Genomic DNA, 24,162 nt, shown 5'->3' with positions numbered 1-24,162 from the left:
AGAGGCGTCTCAAATAGCAACACACAGACACATGGCCTTTCCTGCTCTGGAGCATAAAAGGATAGTGTTTGTTTGTTTGTTTTTGTCAGTTTTGTTGACCATGCCCAAGGTCTTCTAGCTACTTTGACCATATGACTATTACAAAGCCCTATGCCTTCCTCTCCCTTCTGGAACTGTGAGAGATTAGTGCACACAACTACTAGTTGCACATCACAGTCCTGGTGATAAATGCAAAGCTACCATGGTAAGAGAGACAAGTGGAATTGATGAAGCCTGACTGAAGCCACAATATTCCCATGCTAAGGAATTTTCTTTGGCTCTTATTCTCCTGCAGAAGCATGCTACCAAACATTTGTATGAAATACATATATAGTGAAAAACAGATATGTGAAATACATACCTTGTTCATAAAGAAATTTCATGTTTGTATTTTTATTTGAAACCAGGTTATTTAAGACTGCAATCGCCCTCTGCATGGTATTTCCTAGCAGCATACCCTGATGGTCCTGTAACAACAAAAAATTCTGTATAAGAATTTTTCTTCTAAGTGTACAATACATAATTCATTATGAAGAGAGGACTCAATGAAAAGTTTAAGTACAACTGAAGCTAGGCAAGAATGGATCTGATCAGCCTCCAAGACTCGGGGTGCCAGTAGATGCGATGGCCAGAAGTGCCTGGTATCAACTTTGGTTGATAGGCCAACTGCATCCCTACCTGGACAGAAAGGACCTTGAAGCAGTGGTAATTGCACTGGTAATCTCTCATTTAGATTTCTGTAATGCACTTTACATGGGGCTATCTTTGTACCAAGTTTGGAAATTTCAGTTGGTGCAAAATGTGGCCACCAGATTGGTAACCAGAACACCTAAGTCAGACCACATAACACCAGTACTAAAATCTCTTCGCTGGCTGCCGATCAGCTTCTGGGCGCAGTACAAAGTGTTGGTTATTACCTTTAAAGCCCTACATGGCTTGGGCCCGAGTTACTTGAAGGAACATCTCTCCCTACACAATCTGCCCTGCACTCTCAGAACAACTGGGAAGAATCAATTATCCAAAGACTAGATTAAGATCAACTTCCCACAGGGCATTTACTGCTATGGTTCCCAAATTGTGGAATGGCTTGCTGGAGGAGATTTGTCTTATTACCACCTTAGACGCCTTCAAGAAGGCACTCAAGATGGATCTCTTCCGGCGAGCCTATCCCCCTGATCTGCTATAACAATTATAAGATGAAACATAAGATATTGAATTTACAGGAACTCTTTATCTATTTCTATTTTTTTCATTATATACACTGAACTTATGTAGATCCTCTGTAGACATTTCTGTTTGATGTTTAGCAGTAAGCCTGCCTTTGCACGTTCTTCTTTAACCTTCTTTGGTAAAAATGTTCCAAATCTGTGATTTTTTCCCTGCTAGTACTATGGTGACATCTGCATACCTTATATTGTTGACATTCCTGCCTCCTATCTTCACTCTTCCTTCTTCTAAGCCTGCACTGTATATGGTATTTTCTGTATCTAAGTTGAATAATGTAAGTACTGTACTTTAACTCTTTTCTGTAAAGGATCCAACCCCTTCTCTAAGTAGAGTGGCAAAAAGTGACAGCTTAGGAGCTGTACAGATGGGTGGCATGCAGCCGTCCCTATACTGGCTGGATCGGGGCTGCGGCAACCGCACGCTGTGGGCCCGATCTGGCCTCTAGAGAGTGCAAAAAGGAGCCACAAAAAGCAGCACCATAGCTGTGGTAGTGTGGCTTTATGATGCCCCTTCGGTGCTGCATCGTATAGATGCAGTGCCGGAGCCATGTCATGATGGCATGCACCCTGTAAATTGATATGCGCCAAAATGGTGCCCTGCGGGCAGGGCTAAGGCATCCAGCGTGTGGATGCTGTACCTTGGCTCTGCCCATAGGCCAACACAAAGTGCCAGTCTGTATGGGCTCTGTCTGTCCCAGGAGCACTTAAAAGAAGCTTCAACTCTCTCTTCTCTCTTCCATGGTGCCACTTCTGACATTTTTAAATATATGGGTGGGGAAATGGTGGCAGTGGCAGCTCTTTGGTGCTTCCTCTCAAAGAAGCACCAAGAGGAATCAAGTTTTGAAGGATATGAGTAAGATGTTTGTATATGGTTGTCAACTTTTCTGGCTTAAAAATAGGCAAAGTTATCACATTTAAGTGAAAGGCTATAATCAGTGCTAACATAGTTGCCATTTTCTTTGCTTTGCTTTTTCATTCTTTTTGACATGTGTGCATTTTCTTAGCCCCATCTGTGCCTGGTCACCTCCTCCCCATATCGCACAGCCACAATTTATCATAGTTTCCCTCCTCATCCATCCAGCCTTTAGACTGATCACAAACCATTGTGCCTACTGGAATTTTGTAAATTCTTTGGTACTGTTTTCTTTTGCTTTGTCCTTTACATCCGTTATTACCTGGCCCTTGGTTTTACACTCAATTTATCCACATGCTATACCAAAATCCATAATTTTAACCCCCAAACCTGCCTTCGCCTTTACATGAGGTCAACTTATAGTCGAGTAAAAACAGTAGCACAATTTAAGATACTGGTTTTAAGCCCTGATGCCTTAAACAGTTTGGGACTTGACACTCCAAAGTTTTCATGCTCATGATTGTTAAGATCACCTTCACCAGTCTTTGAGGTGAGGTAGTTAGTGACCAGATATACATCCTTTCCATTTGTGACTCCCAAACCTTTAAATGTCTACATCAGAGAGTCTTGTCTGGCACAGATTTTTCAGTGTCGGATAAATACCATTTTGTTAACCTTGATTTCAGATGTTGATTGATACTGCTCTGTCTTTTTATTCTGTTTTCTAAATGTATTGGAGTTTCCCTCCTGTTTGTAAGACAACCTGAAAGCCCTTTTGAGTTGAAACTTTGGGATATACTTGTTTAAAACAAAACAAAAACCACCCCTATCAGTCTTTACCCTATTGCTAAAAGTCACCCTCCTAATGGTGAACCAAAAGTATCGCACAGCATTTCCAAAACACTGCCAGTCTGCTTGAGGAAGCAAGAGGTGGAAATGTTCATATTGTGATTGGTTTGAAAAGAACTCCTGCTGAGCCAGGCTTCCATTTGAGGATCTAAAAATGGTGTGTGTGATGGAGCCAGAATTACTCCATTTTAAAATAAGCAGAAGGTGGATGGTAAAAATAGTTTGAAGTTGTATTGTCTCATGCCATTGAAGAGAACTGGAGAATGTAATTAGTGGGAAAATCTGTGCATCCAGGAACTGTCAGATTTGATAGTTCTGTTTGTTACCAGCTACAAATAGGAATGTATTCAAAGCAGCACTATTGCTAAGTATTTGAATTCTAGATATTATTCCTCAAGAATGCTTGGAACTCCGACATTAATAAATATGAGGGAAAAATAATAATAGCCATAGTAAAATCAAGTACTGTAGAAAACCATGGCCCTATGTCAAGAACAAGTTGCAAAGTTAGCAGAATGATCACTAAGATAAAAGTCAAGGACGATGATGCATCAAAAATATTCAATTCAGTACAATAAATCTGTCAGTCTGTGTCCAAAGCACTATCCATTTGATGCAAGAAAATCCGATAATAAAATTCATTTTTGATATATCAGACAATATAATGGAGAAAAAAAAATCTGTGCAGCATTATAATTCTTGCACAAGGTTAACAGGATTTAATGATACTATATTTCTCTTAGCAAAAATCAATCATCAAATTGTACAACTGTCTAATGAAATAATAATGTTGCATGGATTCTATGGCTAATATCAAAATTACATTAACTTCACAATCTCAAGGTAGATGTTGCAGGGTTCTATTTAAACTAGCTCTTTCAGGCCCTCGACAGACGGGCCCTTTAGCATGTCCTGGCGACGTGCTAGGGTTGCCTCGGGGCGCTGTTTCCAGACGCTCCACAACCCTAGGACATCACCAGGACGTTATCGCTGTGCGGCACCGTATACACAGCGTGCACAGCTGTGACATCACTGCTACGTGCCGTCCAGATGGGTGCACATGGCAGCTACATGCTCGCACCACCACAGGCAGTTTGCAATGGTGCTAAAAGGAGCCGCTTTTCAGCGCTCCTTTTCTTTCCACGCAGACGCACAGCACAATTTGGTTGCTGTGGTGCGGCTACGCGGAAAAGAGAGGCGGACCCAGGCCGCCTCTTTCTGGTGGTCTGCATCCCACCTCAGTACCTACCTATGGCTAGCATCCTATTAGTGACTTGCAACTGAGTTAAGCCCCTTTTTGAACAGAAATTGGCCCTTACACTCCTTACAAAACTCTCAAATTGCCTGACAGATGTCAAGCCCTGAAAAGGGGGAGGCGATTCAGACCATGAAGATCTGGCTGCTCTTGGCCCCCTGGGGGAAGGAAAAGGTGAGTGTAATTTTTTTGAGAAAACACCTACATTTCTCCCAACACCAACACCATCAAGATAAAACCAGCAGCTTCTCCATTGTCTGAATCATCTCCCCACCTCCCTGAATCCCCCTCTTCATTAAGCAAAAGCGGCAGTGTCCCATCCCGAAGCTTTGGAGCTTCTGGGTTGTGAGAGCTGAATGGTACATGCAGAGTTATGCACAAATGTAGGATCTCAGCCTATATGTGGTGCTCAACAGCTTGGAACAACCCATTATGGAATTTTATTCCCCCTGTACACACTGAAGCATACTGTGGATATAGCAACCAGGACAAAGGTACTGAAAACCATAATAAAAAATAGGAAGAGTACAAGAACAATGGCTGTCAGTATTTTGAGATGGCACAGTAGGGCTGCCATGTCATCTCTGGCATATCAGAATTAGGCTCCAAATTACATGTGGAGTTGCTGGTGGCTGTTACACTGGATTTCTGAGGCTTGTGTACAAAGTATTTAAATTTTACACAATCCATCAATGAAGAAAACCTGATCTAATTTGTGTGTATGACACCACAGACCGTGGCCATTTAATGAATAGTGCTCTTGACAGTTTTAATAAAACATAGCATTTGCCAGCAGAGATAATTAGAACTGAAGCAGCAAAATTCTAGTGTTTGGCAACACAGATGAAACAACTTCATTAAAATGTACAGCTTCAGCAAATGAAAGGCAAGAAAGCACTGGACCCTGAAGAATCAGCCTTCTCAAAACTAATTGCTTCAGTGCTTAAACAGGCCAGCTATGAAATACCAAGGGCATAAGAAGGAAAGCAAAATAAAATAAGGGACTAGTTTACAGAATGAAACCCACTGAAATGACTACTCTTTTTAGGGTACAGGATTTTTAATTTACATTTTAAGGAATCCAAGATGACAGAAGAAATTATTTCTGAGGATTTAAAATGAGCCTGGCAGACAGGGATAAATATAATCTTGCAAGAACTCTGCAAAGCAGTAATTTGTGGTTTAGATCTTAACATAAATCCATACAATAACTTTTGAAACAATGTAACCTTTGGAGATCATCAATTCAATATTAATTCCGGTATTTGACCCATCAAAAAGACTGTAAGGGTTAATTTCAGATATGTGGTGTAAACTAAATCACTCGGTGCCATGACATTTCACAGTATAATTTTATTCCACTTAATAAAATTAGAGTGGTTAAATTGCAATTACTTGGGGCATCTCTCCCTCCTGCTCTTTCTCTGAGCTTCTACATGACCTTTGTTGGCAAACAAGATAATTACTGTAAAAGGAGGTATATGCTTTCATGCTTCTTCTACAGATACACTGATTTAGAAGTGATATAAAGCAAAATATAGACATATTGTACCTACTAAAAAGTTATCTATCCTTTGTTGAAAAGGAATAAAATAAGCATCAGTATTTGGTACAGGCTGACTGTGGAAAATCTTTGAATAAGTGCAAAGCTTAATGTTTAATTTTGTAATTCATTCTTAGAAACACCTAGCAGATCAAAATCCCAGTCTACCAATGAGAATGGGTATAGTCTTAGTAGTCTTTAAGTTTCATCTAGATAATTAAAACTAGATTCATGTATATAGATTGATTATCCCTTATCCCGAATTCCAAAATCTGAAATATTCCAAAATCCGAAACTGTCCACATTGGTGGCTGAGATAGTGATACCTTTGCTTTCTGATGGTTCAGTGTACACAAACCTTTTCATTATTATTGATTATTATTAAAACTATTATGTATAAAATTATGTTGAAGCTATGTGCTTCATAGTTATACAAAAAGTTATACAAAACGTATATGAATTTAATGTTTAAACTCGAGTCCGTCCCATCTTCAAGGTGTCTCATTATGTACATGCAAATATTCCAAAATATAAAAAAATCCAAAATTCAAAACACTTCTGGACCCAAACATTTTGGATAAGAGAGACTAGACCTCTACTACATGTTTTTTTTAATAGTACCGTGAAACTACATTATTTGTGTAACAGGAGATTGTTGCTGAAAATATATTCCCATGATTAGTTTTCCCTTGCCAATCTGTAATACGTAGGCTCACTTACCTCACGTTCAGGTGTCATTACTTTGTGCATTAAGGGATAAATAGCACTACAGTGAAGCTAGGGCTCACTGGGTACAAATGCTTAGATTTTTTTGTTCAGAAGGGATGATGATATTATCTGCTTCCTACCTCATATATCCTTGTTCCCTTTGAGCTTAGGTTAGCTGTAATCTTCATATTAATTATTGGGAAAGTAATTATTGGGAAAATCCATTTTCTCCATTTCCTCCTAATGTACTGTCGTGAAGTCATATCTTAAATTATTTCAGGGTTACAAGGATACAATTTTGTTGGTACTCTCACGTTGTACAAAGTATATAGCTTTGCCCTTTATTAGCTTGCGTGGCATTTAAATGAAGGAGTAAGAGTAGATAAAACATGTTAAGCATTGGCAGAGCTACATTTCACTGGTTCATTGGTCAGTTACACTTTGCCTGTAAATTGTATCAGTACTGGTAACTGTACAATGGATTTCACTTTGTTGCCTCAGCTAACATGCAATCTGAGGCACCTGTGAGGAGAGCAAGAGCATGATGAAGGCAAAAAAGCTTGCATGGGCTTCCTAATGTGTGCAGCGGTTGGTTTTCTGTACTGAAACTCCACCAAATGTCACACTGACTCTTGCCTCTCCTGGTTTATTAAACAGGCCAGAGGGCTGGCAGGGTCCTCTTTACAACAAGGCAGGGTCTCAACATGGGTGAGGAAGGCTGCTATAATGTCTTCTGAAAAAACTTTCCCTGGATCATACTATACTGGATATTTATAGGCCAGTCTCCAACATTCCATTTTTGGGTAAAATATTTGTGTATGTGGTGGCTTCTCAACTCCAGGGATCCTAGACCCCCTTCAGTCTGGTTTTAGGACTGGTTATGGGACAGAGGCAGCTTTGGTCTCCTTGGAGGATGACCTACACAGGGAACTGGACAATGGGGGGGGGGTGCATTTCTGCACCTCTCAATGAATTTCAGAACTATCAGCCATGGTATCCTTCTCCGTTGCTGTGATAATGGGGAAGTCTCTCTTAAGTCCTTCCCATTATCCGAACCTTCTGGGAAACAAAGGGTTAAAATGTGTGAAGCAGTTCAGTTACATTTTAATGAGGCTCAGTGTCACCTGTGACAAGATAGCAATTGCCCAATACAGTAACCAGATGGGCAGACGCACAAAACTTCGAGATGCTTCTAAGCAAAGGTTATAAAAAGCCTGAAAGCACCATAAGGTCTCTCCCTCTCTTTGTCTCTGGCTCTGTCTAATCAGATCATGAGGTGAGCTCTAATGAAGGGGATGGAAATTACTGTCATCCTGAGTAACTGGTCAAGACTGGACAAGGGATTCCAGACTTCCAGCTACTCCCAAACATCAAGGACTACAAATCCTATTTGATCTGTGAATAGAATTAGGAGAGTGTATTAGCTAGTCACGTCAAGGTTTTTTTTAATGCTTTCTCCTGATTTGGCTGAATGACTTAATCTGTTGTAACTTGTAATTTCCAGTCTGTGCCTGAAGAACAAGATGGTTCTTCATATACAGAGATACCCTTTTGCTTTACTTGAATGAAGCCCTTTCCTCATGCTCGTTTTCATGTGTCTTGGCTTGGCCTAGCTCTTCCCTGCAGTTGGCAAGGAAAGTGTCAGTGGAATCTCAGCAACGGCCCATTGCATTGCTAAAGGAAGATTCAAATCAATGGGTGGTAATGGTGAAAGTCAATTAGATAAGAAAGGTAGTGTCAAGAGGGTCCCATCGAGGTCAAGCAAAAGCAGGAGAGGAAGTCACAGTCGCCTTGCTGGGATGGGACTTGGAGGGCCTGTTCTTTCCTGGAGGGTTGCTCTCAAATGGTGGTGCTGGCAGATTCCTATTCAACTCCTTGGCCATTAGTTTGTGGGGTCTTGTTTTGTTTCCTATACTATTTAATATATACATGAAACTGTGGGGAGAGGTTGTCAGGAAATTTGCGGTCAGTTGTCAGTAATATGCTGGTGATATGCAGCTCTTTTACTCCTTTCTGACTAATTCCAAGTAACTGAACTGGTGCCTAAAGTTAGAGCTTTCATTACTGTGTTGAGGGTCTCATATGAACATGCCAATGAACACTAGTGAGCTGTTCATAGAAATTGCCCTATTAAATTTTGGGGCATGTAAGTAAGACCACACTGGGTCTTTACTTGGTCCTTCAATATAGACAGGTCCAAGCTCTTCAGTGAAAAGAAACTGTCTTGTAAATCGCCTATGCAATCAGAGACCCTAGTGGTAAAGGAGTCCCTTCCCATGCACACTGCAAGAAATAAGACCAAATGCATTTGTAGATTCTATTGCTGAAGTTCCCCCATGAAGCTAGGAGGGTGAAGACTATCCAGTCTGAGTAACCTTTGTTTGTCAGAAGCCTCAACTCTGCCTCTAAATAATCAGTTTTAAGAATGCCAGGTTCTGGTGTAGACTACTCCCATGGTGAAGTATGATGGGCAACCTGAAGGGACCAACTGTTTGGAAGTTTGTGAATCTAGAAAATGATGGCAGTGTTGGCCAGTTTGGGACAGAAGAAATACTTCCACCCATTGGTCTTTAATTCTTTATATGGACCTAGGGGGTCAAGGAAAAGAACAGAAAAACACAGAAGAACCTTTGGGAAGTCTTAGGTGAGGACATCAGTGAGCTCTGCATCTTTTGTCTGGTACCCTAGAAGTTGAGCATTCTGGTCTACTGTTAAGTGTGTGAGGAAAAGAAGGATCAGCTCATTATCCTTAAATGGTTCAGGTGGAGGAATAACTCTCCTGGCAGCTGTGCCAATTGGCCCTGATGTTTAACTTTTCCTTTAAATCCTCGGCTTCTAGGAATTCAAGGTGATGCTATGACTACTTAAAGAGTTTCATGGCTTCATTTATCACAGGTCCAGGTCTTCTGCTTCCCTCTTTGTTGAAGAAGGTTTTCATCACTATTTTAGCTGTCTCTACTATGATGGAATGGATCTACAGATGTGGGAGAAAGGATGTTTTTCAGTTCAAGGAAACAGCTATTCTTCTGTGACTCCTCTATACATGGGTTCTGCAAGAGGGATTCTACTGAGACAGTCTGGTATCTGTTGTCATAATAGCATGGTGAAGATCTGGGATGGGGACATGTCTGTTAGGAGCTGATCCACAAATTTAGGACATGGGAAATGTAGCTTGTTTGTGGAAACCAAGGTGGAAACTCTAGCTGTTTTAGAAGGCATAAATCTCTGGTTTGCCCAGTGGACCAAGTCCAGCTAGGAGTTTATAATTTCCAGCAGTCTTATTTTGCTCATGATTTGCATGTGATTATCATTTGAATGACTGACACAACATGCTCTGCTAATAGAAATACCCTATTAAGGATGGTTCCCAGGTACAGGAAGGTTTGGGTTCCCAGGTAGAGGAGGGTTTGGTTCTGGTGTCCGTGTGTTTATATGTACATGCGAAGGTGCACACTTTCCAGGAAGAAGCGGAAAAATCCAGCTCCTTTTTAATCTGGCTTATCTCCCCGTAGGGTGGCTTGGGTTGGCTTTCTGGCCAGTTTCAAGGCATGCGTCGTCTAAATACCCTGCCTTGAAGCCAGCTGGAAAACTGCTTATTTTGACCATTTCTTTCACCCCATAGTTGATTAATAACAGAAATATTTAACCACTCATATATTATCTAAAAGGCTGTGATCATCAGTTAAAATATAAGCTAGGAAGCATTTCTGCATATTGTTATTTCACACAGAAACAAAAACAAAACTATATTAAAATCTCATGTGGTCAAATTAGCAATACCTACTTGACACCAGGGGATATGATTTCCAATGCAACATAGATAATATGGCATCATTACTGACAACAAAATAATTCTAATACAGTATTTCAAAGTTGTACACGCAATGTCTCATATAATTCTGTAAAACAAGCAAAGAATCAATGGAAGTAATTGCCTTCTGTTCAAGAGATTGCTTTGGAAGTATTGTGAGATATAGTCAGTTCATAAACAGAAGTGTGACACCTCCTCTAATAGGGCTGATGACAACCCAAAGCCTTCACTTCAGTATTCCATGGTATTCCATGATATTCACTTCCATGATAAACAATTGTTTATACAAACAAATGATTTATACTTAAGGAAGGTTTCGGTTTAAGACTAGCAACAATATTTCCAAGATGAAATAACAATATTGTACTAGTCATAATGTTTGTTTCCTAACACTGTGTCTATTTCAATAGCTCTTATAAAAGTAACTCTGGAGACTCTGCTAAATAGCCCAAATTAGGTGTAAGGAAGGATAATGCACCTTAATGATTGAGATAGTAAGAAAATTAAATCTAATCTTGTTCCATTAAACATGCTCTCACTTCCATTTTTACAAAAATTATTTTATTATGGCTCCTCTACTGTCTATTGAAATAAGCTTTTACAGCAATTTAATTTTCAACTATAAACAAGCCTCCTTTTTCACAATGCATCCCCTTGAGATTAGAGAAGGATGATTTAATTTTTTCCAGTCTTGCGGCTATACTAAGATAACCATTTGCAAAGGCGAAGATTTTGTTTTCCTATTTGCAGTAGAGATCATTAAGATATAATTAGACTCCTATTCATGAGTATGAGCACACTTGCTATGGAGATGTTAGTCACCCAATCAGCGTCCTCTGGACCTATGTTGAATATGAAGGGCAGCAGGCATAATCCCCACTTCAGTCTCTGGAGAGTTCTACATTAAACAAACTGCACTAGACATCTCTTTCTCCCTCTTTTGTTATTAATGGAATCCTATTCATGCCTCCAGTATTTTTTTCAGACTCTATTATTATCGATCAAAATTGCTAGACTATTTGCTTTCAGCAATATGCTGCTGTACTGCCATCCAGATGTGAGTCTTAACGACAACTACGTGTGGTGAATTTTAATCCTACCCTGCCTGAAACTTATCACAAGGCGCACAAATGTGGAACATGTGCTATATAGAAAGAAAGAAAAAACCCAAAGCAGCCTACTTACAAAATAACCCTTGGCTGTTTCAAAAACTTTTCTTTTAACTCTTTTTTTTTTTGTCTTGCAAAAAGGTTCTAGGAGGGAAATGTGTGAACATAAATAGGATATATGCCTGTCTTCTCACGCTTTGGGGGCTGCAGGGACGTAGGGGTGGGGAAGATTCCTGCCTGGATGCCTAAGGAGTTGCTGCTAGTCAGTGTAAACCAGGGATGGGCAACCATAGCCCTCAAATGTTGCTGGACTGTGACTTGCATTACTTCTAGAAACACAGCCAGTAATGAAAGATAATGGAAATTATAGTCCATTCGCGTATGGGTGGTCAGAAGTTTCTTATCTCTGTTGTAGGCAAACAGATAGACCAATGATCTCTTGAAGTATAAGACAGCTTTCTCTGTAACTTTCCATGAAATCTTCAATTTCTGCTCATTCAGCTCTGCAGCTACAACCTCTCCCCACCACACTGAATACTATTTGAGGGGCAGGGACTGCCTGCAAAACCTAAGGAATAACCTTTTGGAAGAAACAAAGGAGGCAGGAAAGCCTCTTTCTACAAACAGGATTCTGTGGAGCCTAGGATCCAAGTACGAATTTTTCTAAGTGATACTCTATTTTCTGAAGTGTGCATTTAAATGGTGTTTTCATCTTATAAGGAAGCACCTTAAACTGAAGTAACCTTTTGTGCACACTTGCAAGACTAAGAACAGTGCATACAAATGCAATACAGATGTACATTCAGATGTGATGAATGCATTCACATTATGTGGACAGGTATGCTTCATCAATTCACTATGCAAATCAGACAGAAATATGCATCTGCACTCAATAGTTTGAGAAGTCACTCATAAAATCATAGAATCATAGAGCTGGAAGAGACCACAAGGGCCACCCAGTCCAACCCTCTGTCATGCAGGAAATCTCAATCAAAGCATACCCAACAGATGGCCATAAAGTCTTGTTGCTCCTGACTGTTGACAAGATTTTCAAGTTGTATCTGACCATAGAGGGTAATGCTCATGTCTGTTACTAAGCCGAAGAGCCAGCGTTGTCAGAGACTACTCTGTGATCATGTGGCCAGCATGATTGCACAGAATGCTCCTAACTGCATCAGAGTTAATTAGTTTGTTTTCAGAACTATACCTAAGGAATATAAACATTAATTACTTTATCCTGCTTTTTATCTGCTGAGACTAATACTTTTTATCTGCTGAGACTACAACAACAACTACAGTACTACTACTATAAATTAAAAATAATTCAGACAAATATATAATGGTAGAGTATCATTCTGCTTACTGGACAAACAAACAACAATTTTCTGATTTAATGGATCATTTCCCATTCCATTTGTTTGCTTGCAATACAATAACTCTCTTTGATACTGAGATATTGCAATTAAATCTATTGTGTGTATCTGTCTGTATCTGTATAGACAGACAGACAGACAGAAGACAGATAGTATGCCGTGCCACCCTATACACCCAGTATCACAGTAACCAGTTTCATTTAATTGCGTCTGGAAAAAAGGTCTCTCTGGGCATTTGGAGATCCTCCAATACAACTCTATGGTTGACCTGCAGCAGAAAAATAGTGTTTCCCATTATCCTCAGTAATTCTGAGAACATATCTCCTGTGGATACGGTTTCAGACTGTATATGGCATCTCAACCCCCTCCCCACCAATTTTCAAAGTAGCATGTAAATATGTAAAGGTATTATAGTATCTTTGAAGAGTAAAATGTATGAATGAAAAGCCAGTATGCAACAGAGATATAAATACAGGTGCTTAACTGATTCTCATGCATTATAATTTTTTTAAAAAGAAAATGTATGTATGAGTCCCCTTTGCTGGAGATATAAGAAAGACATAGGACAGTCATATGTGGTAGTTTTGCAGTAAAGTTCAGTAGTTCTGGATATTAGTTTTTGATCAAATCTCTATAAAGGGGGGAGGGTCAGGGTTTTGAGGTTTTTTAATTGTAATTTTTAATTGTATGATGTTTTATTTTTATATTGCTGTAATCTACTTTGATTCCTTTGCAAAAAAGCAGAATAGAAATAAATACTATTATTATTATTATTATTATTATTATTATTAATAATTATCCATCAACATTTAGGGCAACATTAATATCCTATTACATATGTTCCAGAGAGATAATGGGCCCATACAGACAGGCCAAAATAAAGCTGCTTCAGGTCACTTTGGAAGTATGCTATTTAAATGATGCATGCGCCCGAGGATGCCAGAAGCTGTGCCAAAGCTGTGGTCCAGTCTTTAGGACTGGAGCATGGCTTTGGTGCGGCTTCCGGCCACATAGGATGCATGCATAATTTAAACAGCATACCTCCAAAGCGACCCAAAGCAACTTTATTTTGGCTTGTCTGTATGGGCCCAATGTAACTCTTAAGTACAAAGACCTGATAAGTTTCTTTTGGGTTGCAGCTAAACTATTAACTATAAAAAAATTAAGGGAGTAATGGATTACTCAGCCTTTTGTTGAGGAGCCATACTAAATGTACCAAACCGTTATTGGACATCTACAGTTGTGGGCTGAGGATAGTTATGGGCTGAGGGCAACACTGATGAAGGAGACAATGGCAGTGGTATTATAGCTCTGGAAGGATTTTCTTTTCAAAACTCCATGATGAGGCAATCCAAAATGAAACAAGAGATAGTTCCAGACGATGAGACTCTCAGGTCAGAAGGCACCTACAGAGCTACTACGGAAGACCAGACAACAAGTATGTGTAGCACTGTGGCTAATGATGCAACTGAATTCCAGCCAAAAGGACATTCAGCTGTTGACATGCTCAGAGGTGAAAGAAAAGTCTCAAGCTGCACAACACATACTATAGGAACATGGAATGTGAAAGCATGAATTAGGGGAACTAAACATTATAAAACAAGAAATGGAACATAGAAACATTGTAGTACTTGGGTGAAGGTGGACAGGAATTGGACATTTTCAGCCAGATAATTACACAATGTTTTACTCAGGAAATGTAAATTTAAGAAGAAATGGGATGAGATGTAGCAAAAACAATCAAGGGACATAATGCAAAGTCTGACCAAATAATATCAATATGGCTTCATCAATATAATCGTAATCCAGTCTTATGCTGCAATGATAGAAGCTGAGAAGAATAAATTGAAAAATTCTACAGTGGTGGCCAGAAGTTAATCGACCACACACTAGGACAGGAGATGTTGTTAATCATAAGCAAAGGAACACAAACGAAGGAAACAAGCAGAACCAAACATTGTAAGAGAATGGCCTAGGTTCAAGAAACAAAGCAGGAAAGCAATTGATTGGAATTTGTGAAGGCAACAGTTTGTTCGTCACAAACACATTCTTCAGGTAACCAAAGAAGTGACTGTATACATAGATGTCACCTGATAAGTCAATATATCTATCAAATAGACTACAAAATTGGAAGCAATGATGGAGAAGTTCCATCTTCTCTGTAAACATCCCCTTCACCTCCTGCCCAAATGAATGAGTGAGGGAACTTAAAACAGGAGGCGTTTAATTTTCATGACAGAGAGAAAACACAAACACAGGATGGAGGGCAGGTGGTTTGCAGAACAGGAGGAGGGGATGAGAGACAACTGCCACAGTAGCTCCTTCCCATTTCCCTTGTAGCATTGGCTTCCATGGGTCTGGGTTTAATAGGGACTGTATAAGCTTCAAGGGAAGTGAAAAAGGCCATGGTGGCAGCACTCTTCTCCTTATCCCTCTCCCTCTTCTACTCCTCTGTACACCCTGAGATGTCCCATCTCTATAGGGGTGCAGGGGATGGAAGCGAGCGAGCAAATATATGACATTTATAGGTCTCTATTAAGCTCCTTCCCGCCCAAGTGAGTGAGTAAGCAGAGAAACACATGCAGCCAGGCACCCCTAACCATCGCAAATGTGGACAGGCAGCTATATTTAATAATTTTTTAAAAATAATACTGTAATAAATATTTAATAAAATGTAACACACACACACACACCATCATACACACCATTCATAACCACATATTCAAATAACCAAGTAACTGAAGGCTTGCAGGACTTCTGAAAGTGAGGGATCCCTTTGAATATCTAAGATATGTTTTTAAAAAATGGTGACATCATGCTTTCTAAACTTAAGTAAACACCCACCAACCTATCTCACCCGCTACTCTGTCCCCCAATTCTACTCTGGTCCTGATTTTGGTGCAGAACATGTATAAAAAAGCCCATTTCCCCTAAAACCATGAAGTAAAATGAGAGTTTTTCTGAATCACATTAAAGCCTAAAAGACATGCTTTCACTGTGAAAAGTCATATGTTGTGTGTTCCAACAGCACTGGTATGCTAGTGTTGCTAGTGTTGACCCAGCCTAAAGTAAAAATTAATTAATCTGTGGACATAGGCAAATGGCAAGTTAAACTTATGTATGTCCAAATACCTCCTTTATGAATATACATAAGTACTTGGTACATGCCTGACCTTTTGAAAATGAAATCTTCCCTCTCAATTACCAGGTCCTCTATTAAACGTATTTAGAGTGGTATACACCATTTGGATTCTGCCAGCCTTCAAAATAAAGATTATTAACTAAAGCATAATGAAGAAATCTGTTCAGATGATGGCAGCACCATTAACCTGAAGACATCATCCGAGTTGTTATTTAATTACAAAATGAATAATAAGACTGAGAGGTTTATAATTAGTTCATAACTTCCGTTTGACTAAAATGTCTATGCAGACAAAACACCCGAGTCATCTGAGAACACACTATCAATACATATAAGAACTCATATTGGATAGTGGCTAAGAGACTGGAATATGTCACCATATAAATCTAATCTCTGCCATGAATTCACTGGTGGATTTAGGCAGGCAACTATCATCCTACCTCCCACTCCACCTTCAATATATGAGAGATTTAAATTAAATAATGCTGATTTAATATAACAGGGCTGTGGTGAGGAGGACAAGAGATAATGGAAATGAAGAACTTTGAAGACTGCATATGCACTTTTAAAATATCAGTACAGTAGATCTTCCACATTCATTGAGATTAGGGTCACAGGATCCCTGTGAAAGTGGAAAAACCACAAATAAAAAAAATCCCACTATTTTTTGTTTTACCTAAGAGAATGCCTCTTTAGGAATCTCTAAGTCCTCCAGAGCAATTATGTGGTTAAGATCTGCCAGAGGTTGACCATGAAATGATGCAGGAGGACCTACAAATGCCTAGAGGAGTGTTCGCTCTAGGAATCTCTAGGACCTCCTGCCGGACTTTTGGCAGAAGTTGACAAAAGAGTCAAACGGATCTAGAGATTCCCAGAGAGAACATATTAATCCTAGAGAGAACATATTAATCAAATCAATGAAATAATCAAATCTGCAAAAATAAAAGCTGCAAATATGGAGGGATACCATAAAAGGTCTTATTTCTTTTATGTTCAATTATTTATGACATCACTCATCAAAATTAGACAACATTCAGGCAGCATTTTAAATATCATAAAACATTTTCTGATACAGTCATCTAATGCAAACAAACTCAAAAGCACTTTAGAAATTGATTTTCGGAGGCATAAATTGCACTTGAGCGCCTACTACCTTGATATTAAGCAATTGTTCCAATGTATCTATCTACAACATCAACATAAATCCCATGTTAACACCACATACCATCATGTTTTATGTTAAACCTGATGTATGTACAGTGCAACCCCCTCCCTGCGATATCGATAAATTCAATATCTTCGATTGAAACACAGTAGGAGTACCAGCCAAATCTGCACAACTGAAATTCTGTCTTGGCTGAGGTGACAGAATGCTAAAAAACATTCCAGCTTTTGAAGAAGAAACCATAGCTTCGGGAAAAGTGGAAAGGCATTCTGCATGGTAAAATAAACAATAATATTCCATACTACAACACTGAATGGTATTTTGCTGGTTATCTGGATCAATTGTTGTTTTTGTTGTATACTGAATAATAGGAGGATCAATTCATTTTTGGTACAAAGCAGAAAGACAGGAATTCATTATTTTTTTAATCCATGCAACACAGGCAAATTTTGCTGTATAAATTTCAGTATGTATATGGTATAGTAGTTCTACAGAGTAAATTTTACCGATGAAGAAACGTGATTTTAAAACAAAGTGATATATTATTATCTCAGGATATTCAGATCATGGATGTAGCTTGACTTGAAAATTCAAACTATGAAGGCACTTATGAGAGAAAAACCCAAGCACTTTTCATTTAAAACATTTCATTTACCTTGTTACAACCTTTTCATAAGCAAAGTTTTAAATTGGAGGTTTGAAAGAAACTCCCCCAAGGATGTAGTTTAATTTAAAAATATAATTAACTTTGGAGTAATTATTCCAGATACTTTCATCACCACTCTCTTCCAGCTTCCCTAGAGAAAAAGCAAACTTTTGCCTAGCACCCATGAAATGAGAAATTCATTGTAATTTTACAGTGTTTAAGAAACAGAACTACTGAGTACTGACCAAGACATAATAGACTTTTGTTACTGAAGGAACAGAAAGCTGTATTTACTACAGAACCCTCCAGCAAATTTTTAAGGAAATAAATTGTTAGTTAATCTTTACATTGTTTTTCAAAAGCTGAAGCCTACAATTAAATTTCTTTTGTACACTATGCTTTGTTACTTCAATTTTGAAAGTCCTGCACACTATACTCTCTTAGTTATTGGTTTGGTTTCCAAGCTCTACTCACCAGAACTGAATAATCAAGTTGCAAATTATTTCCACCTAAATATTTTGGAAGCATACTTTCTTTGCCAATAATTTGGATGTTGTTGCACATTCAATTATTTTAATACTAAAATCAGTATGGTTCTCTAAACAGAACCTAGAGTTCATTTGAACATATCAAACTCCTGTCCTTAGCTTATCTCTAAAACTATTAGGAGCAATGCTTTCCTTGTATGTTCCTATAAGCACTGATGGTTTCATGATAGTTTTATGGAGTGGAAGCCCCCTTCTTCACTGCTTGTCCCAATCAGTAGTGCCACAAATAAAATGTGAGATCACTGTCTGGACCAGAGAATCACAGAATCATAGAAACCACAAGGGCCATCCAGTCCAACCCCATCCTGCCATGCAGGAAATCTAAATCAAAGCATCCCCGACACATGGCCATCCAGCCTCTGTTTAAAGACCTACAGGGAAGGAGACTGCACTACACTCGGAGGGTAATGCTCCCTCCTCAGTATGACATCCCTTCAAGTATTTAAACAGGGCTATCATCCCTTCAAGTATTTAAAATCTGGTAGGGCTACCAGTTCAACTCAGGGGAGGGTCAAGTCTAAGCAATCTCTGTCATACTGGACAGTAACTGAGGCAGCTTGCAAAGCCACATGTGATGTTACTCTCCAAGGGAATCAGGACAAACAGCTCCATTAATCACAAACTAAGTGTATTGGTTCCTGCCACCTATCTAGGGAATACTCTGGTGACTGATATTTATAACTGGTATTTCTTTTTTTTAAAAGTTGTTGCTGTTGTTGTGTGCCTCCCAGTCACTTCTGACTTATGGTGGCCCAAAGACAAACCTATCGTGGGATTTTCTTGTCAAAAATGTCTTCAGAGAGGGTTTACCTTTACCTTTCTCTGAGGCTGAGAGAATGTGCCTTGCCAAAGGTCACCTAGTGGGATTCCATGGCCAAGTGGGGATTTGAACTCTGGTCTCTAGGATCAAACCACTACATCATGATGGCTCTAAACAGTTATTCTTCTAAGACTATTCTTCTAAGCTCTCGCAGACTCATACTCGTGACCTCCTTGTGTCTATCCATCTAGCATGTAGCCTTCCTTCCTTTCTACTTCCCTCCACCTTTCCTAGCATTATTGTCTTTTCTAATGATTCATGCCTTCTCATGATGTGGCCAAAGTACGACAGCCTCAGTTTAGTCATCTTTGCCTCCAGGGAAAATTCAGACTTGATCTGCTCTAGGACCCATTTATTTGTACTTTTTGCTGTCCACGTATCCTTGACACACTTCTCCAGCACCCCAGCTCTCGTATCCATACATGATAATGGGGAATACAGTGGCTTGTGAAATTCTAACTTCGGTGCTTAGTTGTATATCTTTGCTCTTTAGGAGCTTTTCTAGTTCTCTCATAGCTGCCCTAATCATTCTTAGTCTTCTTCTGATTTCTTGACTGCAGTCCCTGTTCTGATCAATGTTTGATCGAAGGTATAGCAACTCTTACTATTTCTATATCCTTATTGTCTAGGTTGAACTTGTGAAGATCTTCCATGGTCATTATTTATGTTTTCTTTATGTTCAATAGCAGGCTTGCCTTTGCACTTTCTGCTTTAAACTTCCACAGTAGTTGCTCTAGGTCTTCAATGTTTTCTGCTAATAATATGATGTCATCCTTTGTTCCTTACTGTGACTATATTGTTTTTTTACAGAATACATTTTAACACACATTATTACACTTATTATCAATTCTTTTAGGAGCAAGAGGAGCCAAGTGCTCTGAAACAGTGTTCAAAATGGATCCAACATAACATCAGTTCAGATATGTACGTAGATATATGGCTGTGACACTGTAATCTGTATTTTGGTAGTACCAGAGTTATGAGTACAGTTAAACAAGCTCCTTGAGGGAAAGCTTATACTGCAAATCTCTTTCTCTGAGTGAGTCTGAAAGGTGCTACAATATACCCTTTCATAATAATCCATATTAACACAGCTATGTCTTTGAATTCCTTTATTTTTCAAAGACATTAATTTTCAAAAAGATAAAGTAAGTAGCATGTTTTGTTTTACAAATATGCTATCCTTAAAAAAACATATCTACTGTGCCCCAAATAGCGGTCTTGTTTATAGCCTCTGAAATTTAATGACGATAATAATGTAGGAGAAATCCATGAGTACAAGACTTAAATTTATTTCTGGAAACTAACATTAATATAATATTTCCCCCATCATTCCATCTCATCCAGTCTTTTAACAATTTGTATAAATTAATTCCAATTCACAGCATTAAGACAATGAATTTAGCATGAGATCTGCTGCTAAAGCAAAGTGCCACAAAAGCTGCTGATGTGAGAAGTGTGATGTTCTAATCCTTGTTGAAACAATTATTCTACCAGCAATAATTATTCAAGAAAATTATGATAATGTTCTTCTAAAAATCCACTAAATCTATCCCCCCCCCCCCCCCGCCACACACACACATATTTCCTTAACCATTATTTCTGGAGTAACAGAAAGCCTGGTTCACAAAGATTGTTCAGGCTAATAAATCTTGATTTTTTACACTTTTTACACTCCATATACAGTATGACTAATACCAAATCTTGGAAAATTAATTTTTAGGAATAATTAGTTACAGCTTGTTATTCCCTAATAGTTTGTTACTGATACACTTGCACTTACAAGTTAACCAAATATTAGTTAAGAGTAGGTTCACCATTGCGTCTTCTGCTACAGTAAGATATATATCCCCTCTAACAATCATTACCAGGATAAAACTTAGGGCCATGTAACAAAGGATGTAAAGGACAAAGCAAAAGAAAACAATGACAAGGACTGACAAAATTCCAGTAGGCACAACTGTTTGTGCTCAATCTGGAGGTTGGATGGATGAAGGGGGAAGTATGGTAAATCATGGCTGTGCAATGTGTGATAGGCAAGACTAAGAAAATGCACACATCAAAAAGGATGAAAATGCAAAGCAACGGAAATGCTTATTATGGTCCAAAACACACTGCAGAAATAATCCAGTTTGAGACTGCTTTAACTGCCCTGGCTCAGTGCTAGGGAATTCTGCTAACTAGTTTTGTGAGGCATTTAATTTTCTTTTTCAGAGAGCTCTGGTGCCACAATAAACTACAATTCCCAGGATTCTCTAGCACTAAGCTAGGGCAGTTAAAGCAGTTTCAAACTGGATTATTTCTGCAATTGTTTTGGACCTATGTTAGCAATGATTATAGCCTTTAATGTGATAACATTGCCTGATTTTAAATCAGAAAAGCTGACAAGCATACACAAATGTCTTATTCAAATCCTTCAAAGCCCAATTCCCCTTTGATGGGAAGTGCCAAAGAGCTTCCACCATCACCCTTTTCCCATCCAGGCATTCAAAAAGGCCAGAAGCAGCACTGAAGCAGAAAGAATAGAGAGTGTTGGTGCTTCCTGGATAGACTAAGCTCTCACCTTTTGCCATTCTACTCAAGAGAAACGGATGATTACTTTTTGGATGAGAGTTCAAGTACAGTACTTACACCACTGTGGATAGGTTAAGCTAGGGTTTAGGGGTTGTTTTTTAACTAAAATTTCTGGACTTAGAGTATACACAGTAGTTTGAAACTCAAGCACTGATGCATATCCTGTCCAGACAAAATGATGGTTCCTTGGGATTTCAGCCTATGCCTAAACTTCAAGATGTCCCTCCTCAAACTTCATGTGCTTTGAATTTGTTTTTACCTTGTCAGTATTTACCTCATATTGCCTTCCCCTTTTTGAGGCTCCTTTATCAAATTTTATTTTCTCTGTACCCAGATATATCAGATAACATCTCTGCACATATGAATATATAATGCCGTTTTCCATCTAGAATTTAAAAAGCAGAGCTTTAGGGCCCCACCAAACTACAGTTCCCAAAATTCCATAGCACTGAGCCATGGCAGTTAAAGTGGTGTCAAACTGGATTATTTCAGCAGTGCGGATACAGCCCTAAACTCTTTTCCCATGTATTGTGGAGAAGCCAGGCGCCATCCATTCTGCACTTCTGCATCTGATTTTCCTTGTCTAAATGCAGGGCTGTATATTTATCACTGTTGATGAAAGTGTTGATGATTTTTTAAAAAAACACAACACCACCACCAAACTGATATAGCAGATATTGACTAGCAGTTTCTCAAGCACATAATATAACAAAAACTGTCTGATAAGATTGCCAAGCCATTTTGAGAAAATAAGAACCTAGCTGAAGTAGCACACCAGTAGGAAGAACATAATTAAATAGTGTTTCCAGGTTACTTTAAAATTGAATTCTACAGAACACAATCTTACCAGAATGACTTGAAAAATAGTTGGAACGAGATGAATCTCTTCAATAAGACTGCAAAGAAAATACACATATTGAATTCAACCACTGTATATGCTCCAGTAGGATAAAGTCTTGCTAAAATATGTGACCCAGAACTTCAATTCTTGACTACAATTTTGTAGAATCAAATACTATCATATTAAGAAATCATACAATATTGCTTTGCTAATTAGTCCCTGATCAAACTTACTAATGTGAAGCACCTTAGTATAAAAGTAAGTAAACTGTTATTTTAAAAAGCAAATATTATAGTAGAGGAATACGATTAAGTCTTCCAAATGGGTAACATAGCAAAAGAATTGGAGCTAGCAGATTGCAGTAAATATACTGATATTAAAACACACCCTCTTGTGCAGGTTTTTATGCATTAACTGCTTTTATATATTCTGCATTAATACTTTTAATTATATTAGAATCACATTCTGTGTATCTGAAAAGTGATTAACCAGCATGCTTCAACTAGAAGACGTGCAACTTTATAACAGTAACTTAAAAAAAAACTATTATTAAAACCATTTAAACATGTGAATTGACTTTCACATTCTCTTCTCTCAATTGACCCTCTAAATTCCCTTCTGAGGATACATTTGCCTCAAGATTTGTCTTCTGATTCTTTGTTTTCTGCCTGTGATAGCCTGAAATTCAGGAAAAGCCTTTGAGCTAAATTTAACTTCTTGTAATCCAAATATATTCCTGAGTCATGACACACACATCTAGGCTTCAACTGAGTATGGTCTATCTAAAAGTTCTCTTAACACTGTTGGTGTGCGACCCCAATTCAACTGTTTTTGCATGGAAGCAAGATAATCAGAATGTAATAAAAGGAAAATAACCCCAATTCAGCACAACGAAAGCAAAATTCATGCTGTTCCCCCAAGGTAATTTATACATGGATGAACCAGGTCATCTGACTTCCTGCAAGTGAGAAGTGGACAAAGGGATAAGGAGACCCATCACAGGTCAGAAAATAAAAAATAAAGACAAAAAAAAAAAAAAAAGAAAAGAAAGAAAAGACTTTCATAAAGATTGCATGTATTCATTGATATGTAGATGTAGATGCAAATATTTAAACAACACCTATGATTTAAGAAGACAAAACAATACATTTCACCTAATTCGGAAGACTGTGACCAAATGACTTGTTTGTCTCCTTAGTCTGCTCTCCAGGTGGCAATCCCCTTCTTAAAAAACCATAAAGATACATATTGAAACTGCACTAGGACTGATGAACTGTTCAAATAGAGCAGGGCTGGAATCCTGCAGTCCATTCTAATTTACCCTAAATCTGTCTTTATTTTCCATAGAACAAAACGTGACCCTTGTTTCTAGCTCTGGTCCATATATTCACAATTTTATTTAATCTGTTTGTGTATACAGCTGGCCCTCCACTTTCATGGGGGTTAGGGAATCTGCCCTCACCACAAGTGAAAAAACTGCAAATATCTCTACACCCCCCCCCCCTTCAAAATGCAGTGCCACTGGTGGCAGATCGTCCCCCTCCTCTTCTCTGGCCAATAACCCCAGCATTAGCCTCCCAGTTTTATAGACAGCAGCAGCAATAGCAGCCACTGCAGCCACTGGGTCATTTCTCCAGACCCTTCTTTTTCCTTCCCCTCT

At 38.7% G+C, this 24,162-nt stretch overlaps 1 protein-coding gene across 6 annotated transcripts in view; it reads right to left on the bottom strand.

Annotated features, from left to right (window-relative positions):
* Nucleotides 1-24,162, bottom strand: part of ULK4 (unc-51 like kinase 4) — a 206,120-nt gene that overhangs the window by 99,235 nt on the left and 82,723 nt on the right. For all 6 annotated transcript variants that reach the window (XR_016281919.1, XM_089532754.1, XM_089532752.1 and 3 more), the window contains 2 exons: nt 22,509-22,557; nt 401-506 (listed from right to left, as the gene is read on the bottom strand). Coding sequence is in view for 5 of the 6 variants with exons in the window: in XM_089532754.1 (XP_089388880.1) it covers nt 401-506; nt 22,509-22,557 (155 nt within the window). In the remaining variant the exon portion in view is untranslated. The remainder of the gene's footprint in view (nt 1-400; nt 507-22,508; nt 22,558-24,162) is intronic.

This window comes from Sceloporus occidentalis, unplaced genomic scaffold (assembly GCF_023333645.1).
Source record: "Sceloporus occidentalis isolate IW3139 unplaced genomic scaffold, rSceOcc1.0.p SCAF_7, whole genome shotgun sequence".
Lineage (NCBI taxonomy): Eukaryota > Metazoa > Chordata > Lepidosauria > Squamata > Phrynosomatidae > Sceloporus > Sceloporus occidentalis.
Note: the sequence above shows the minus strand (reverse complement) of the source record. Positions and strands in the feature narration are given on the sequence as shown.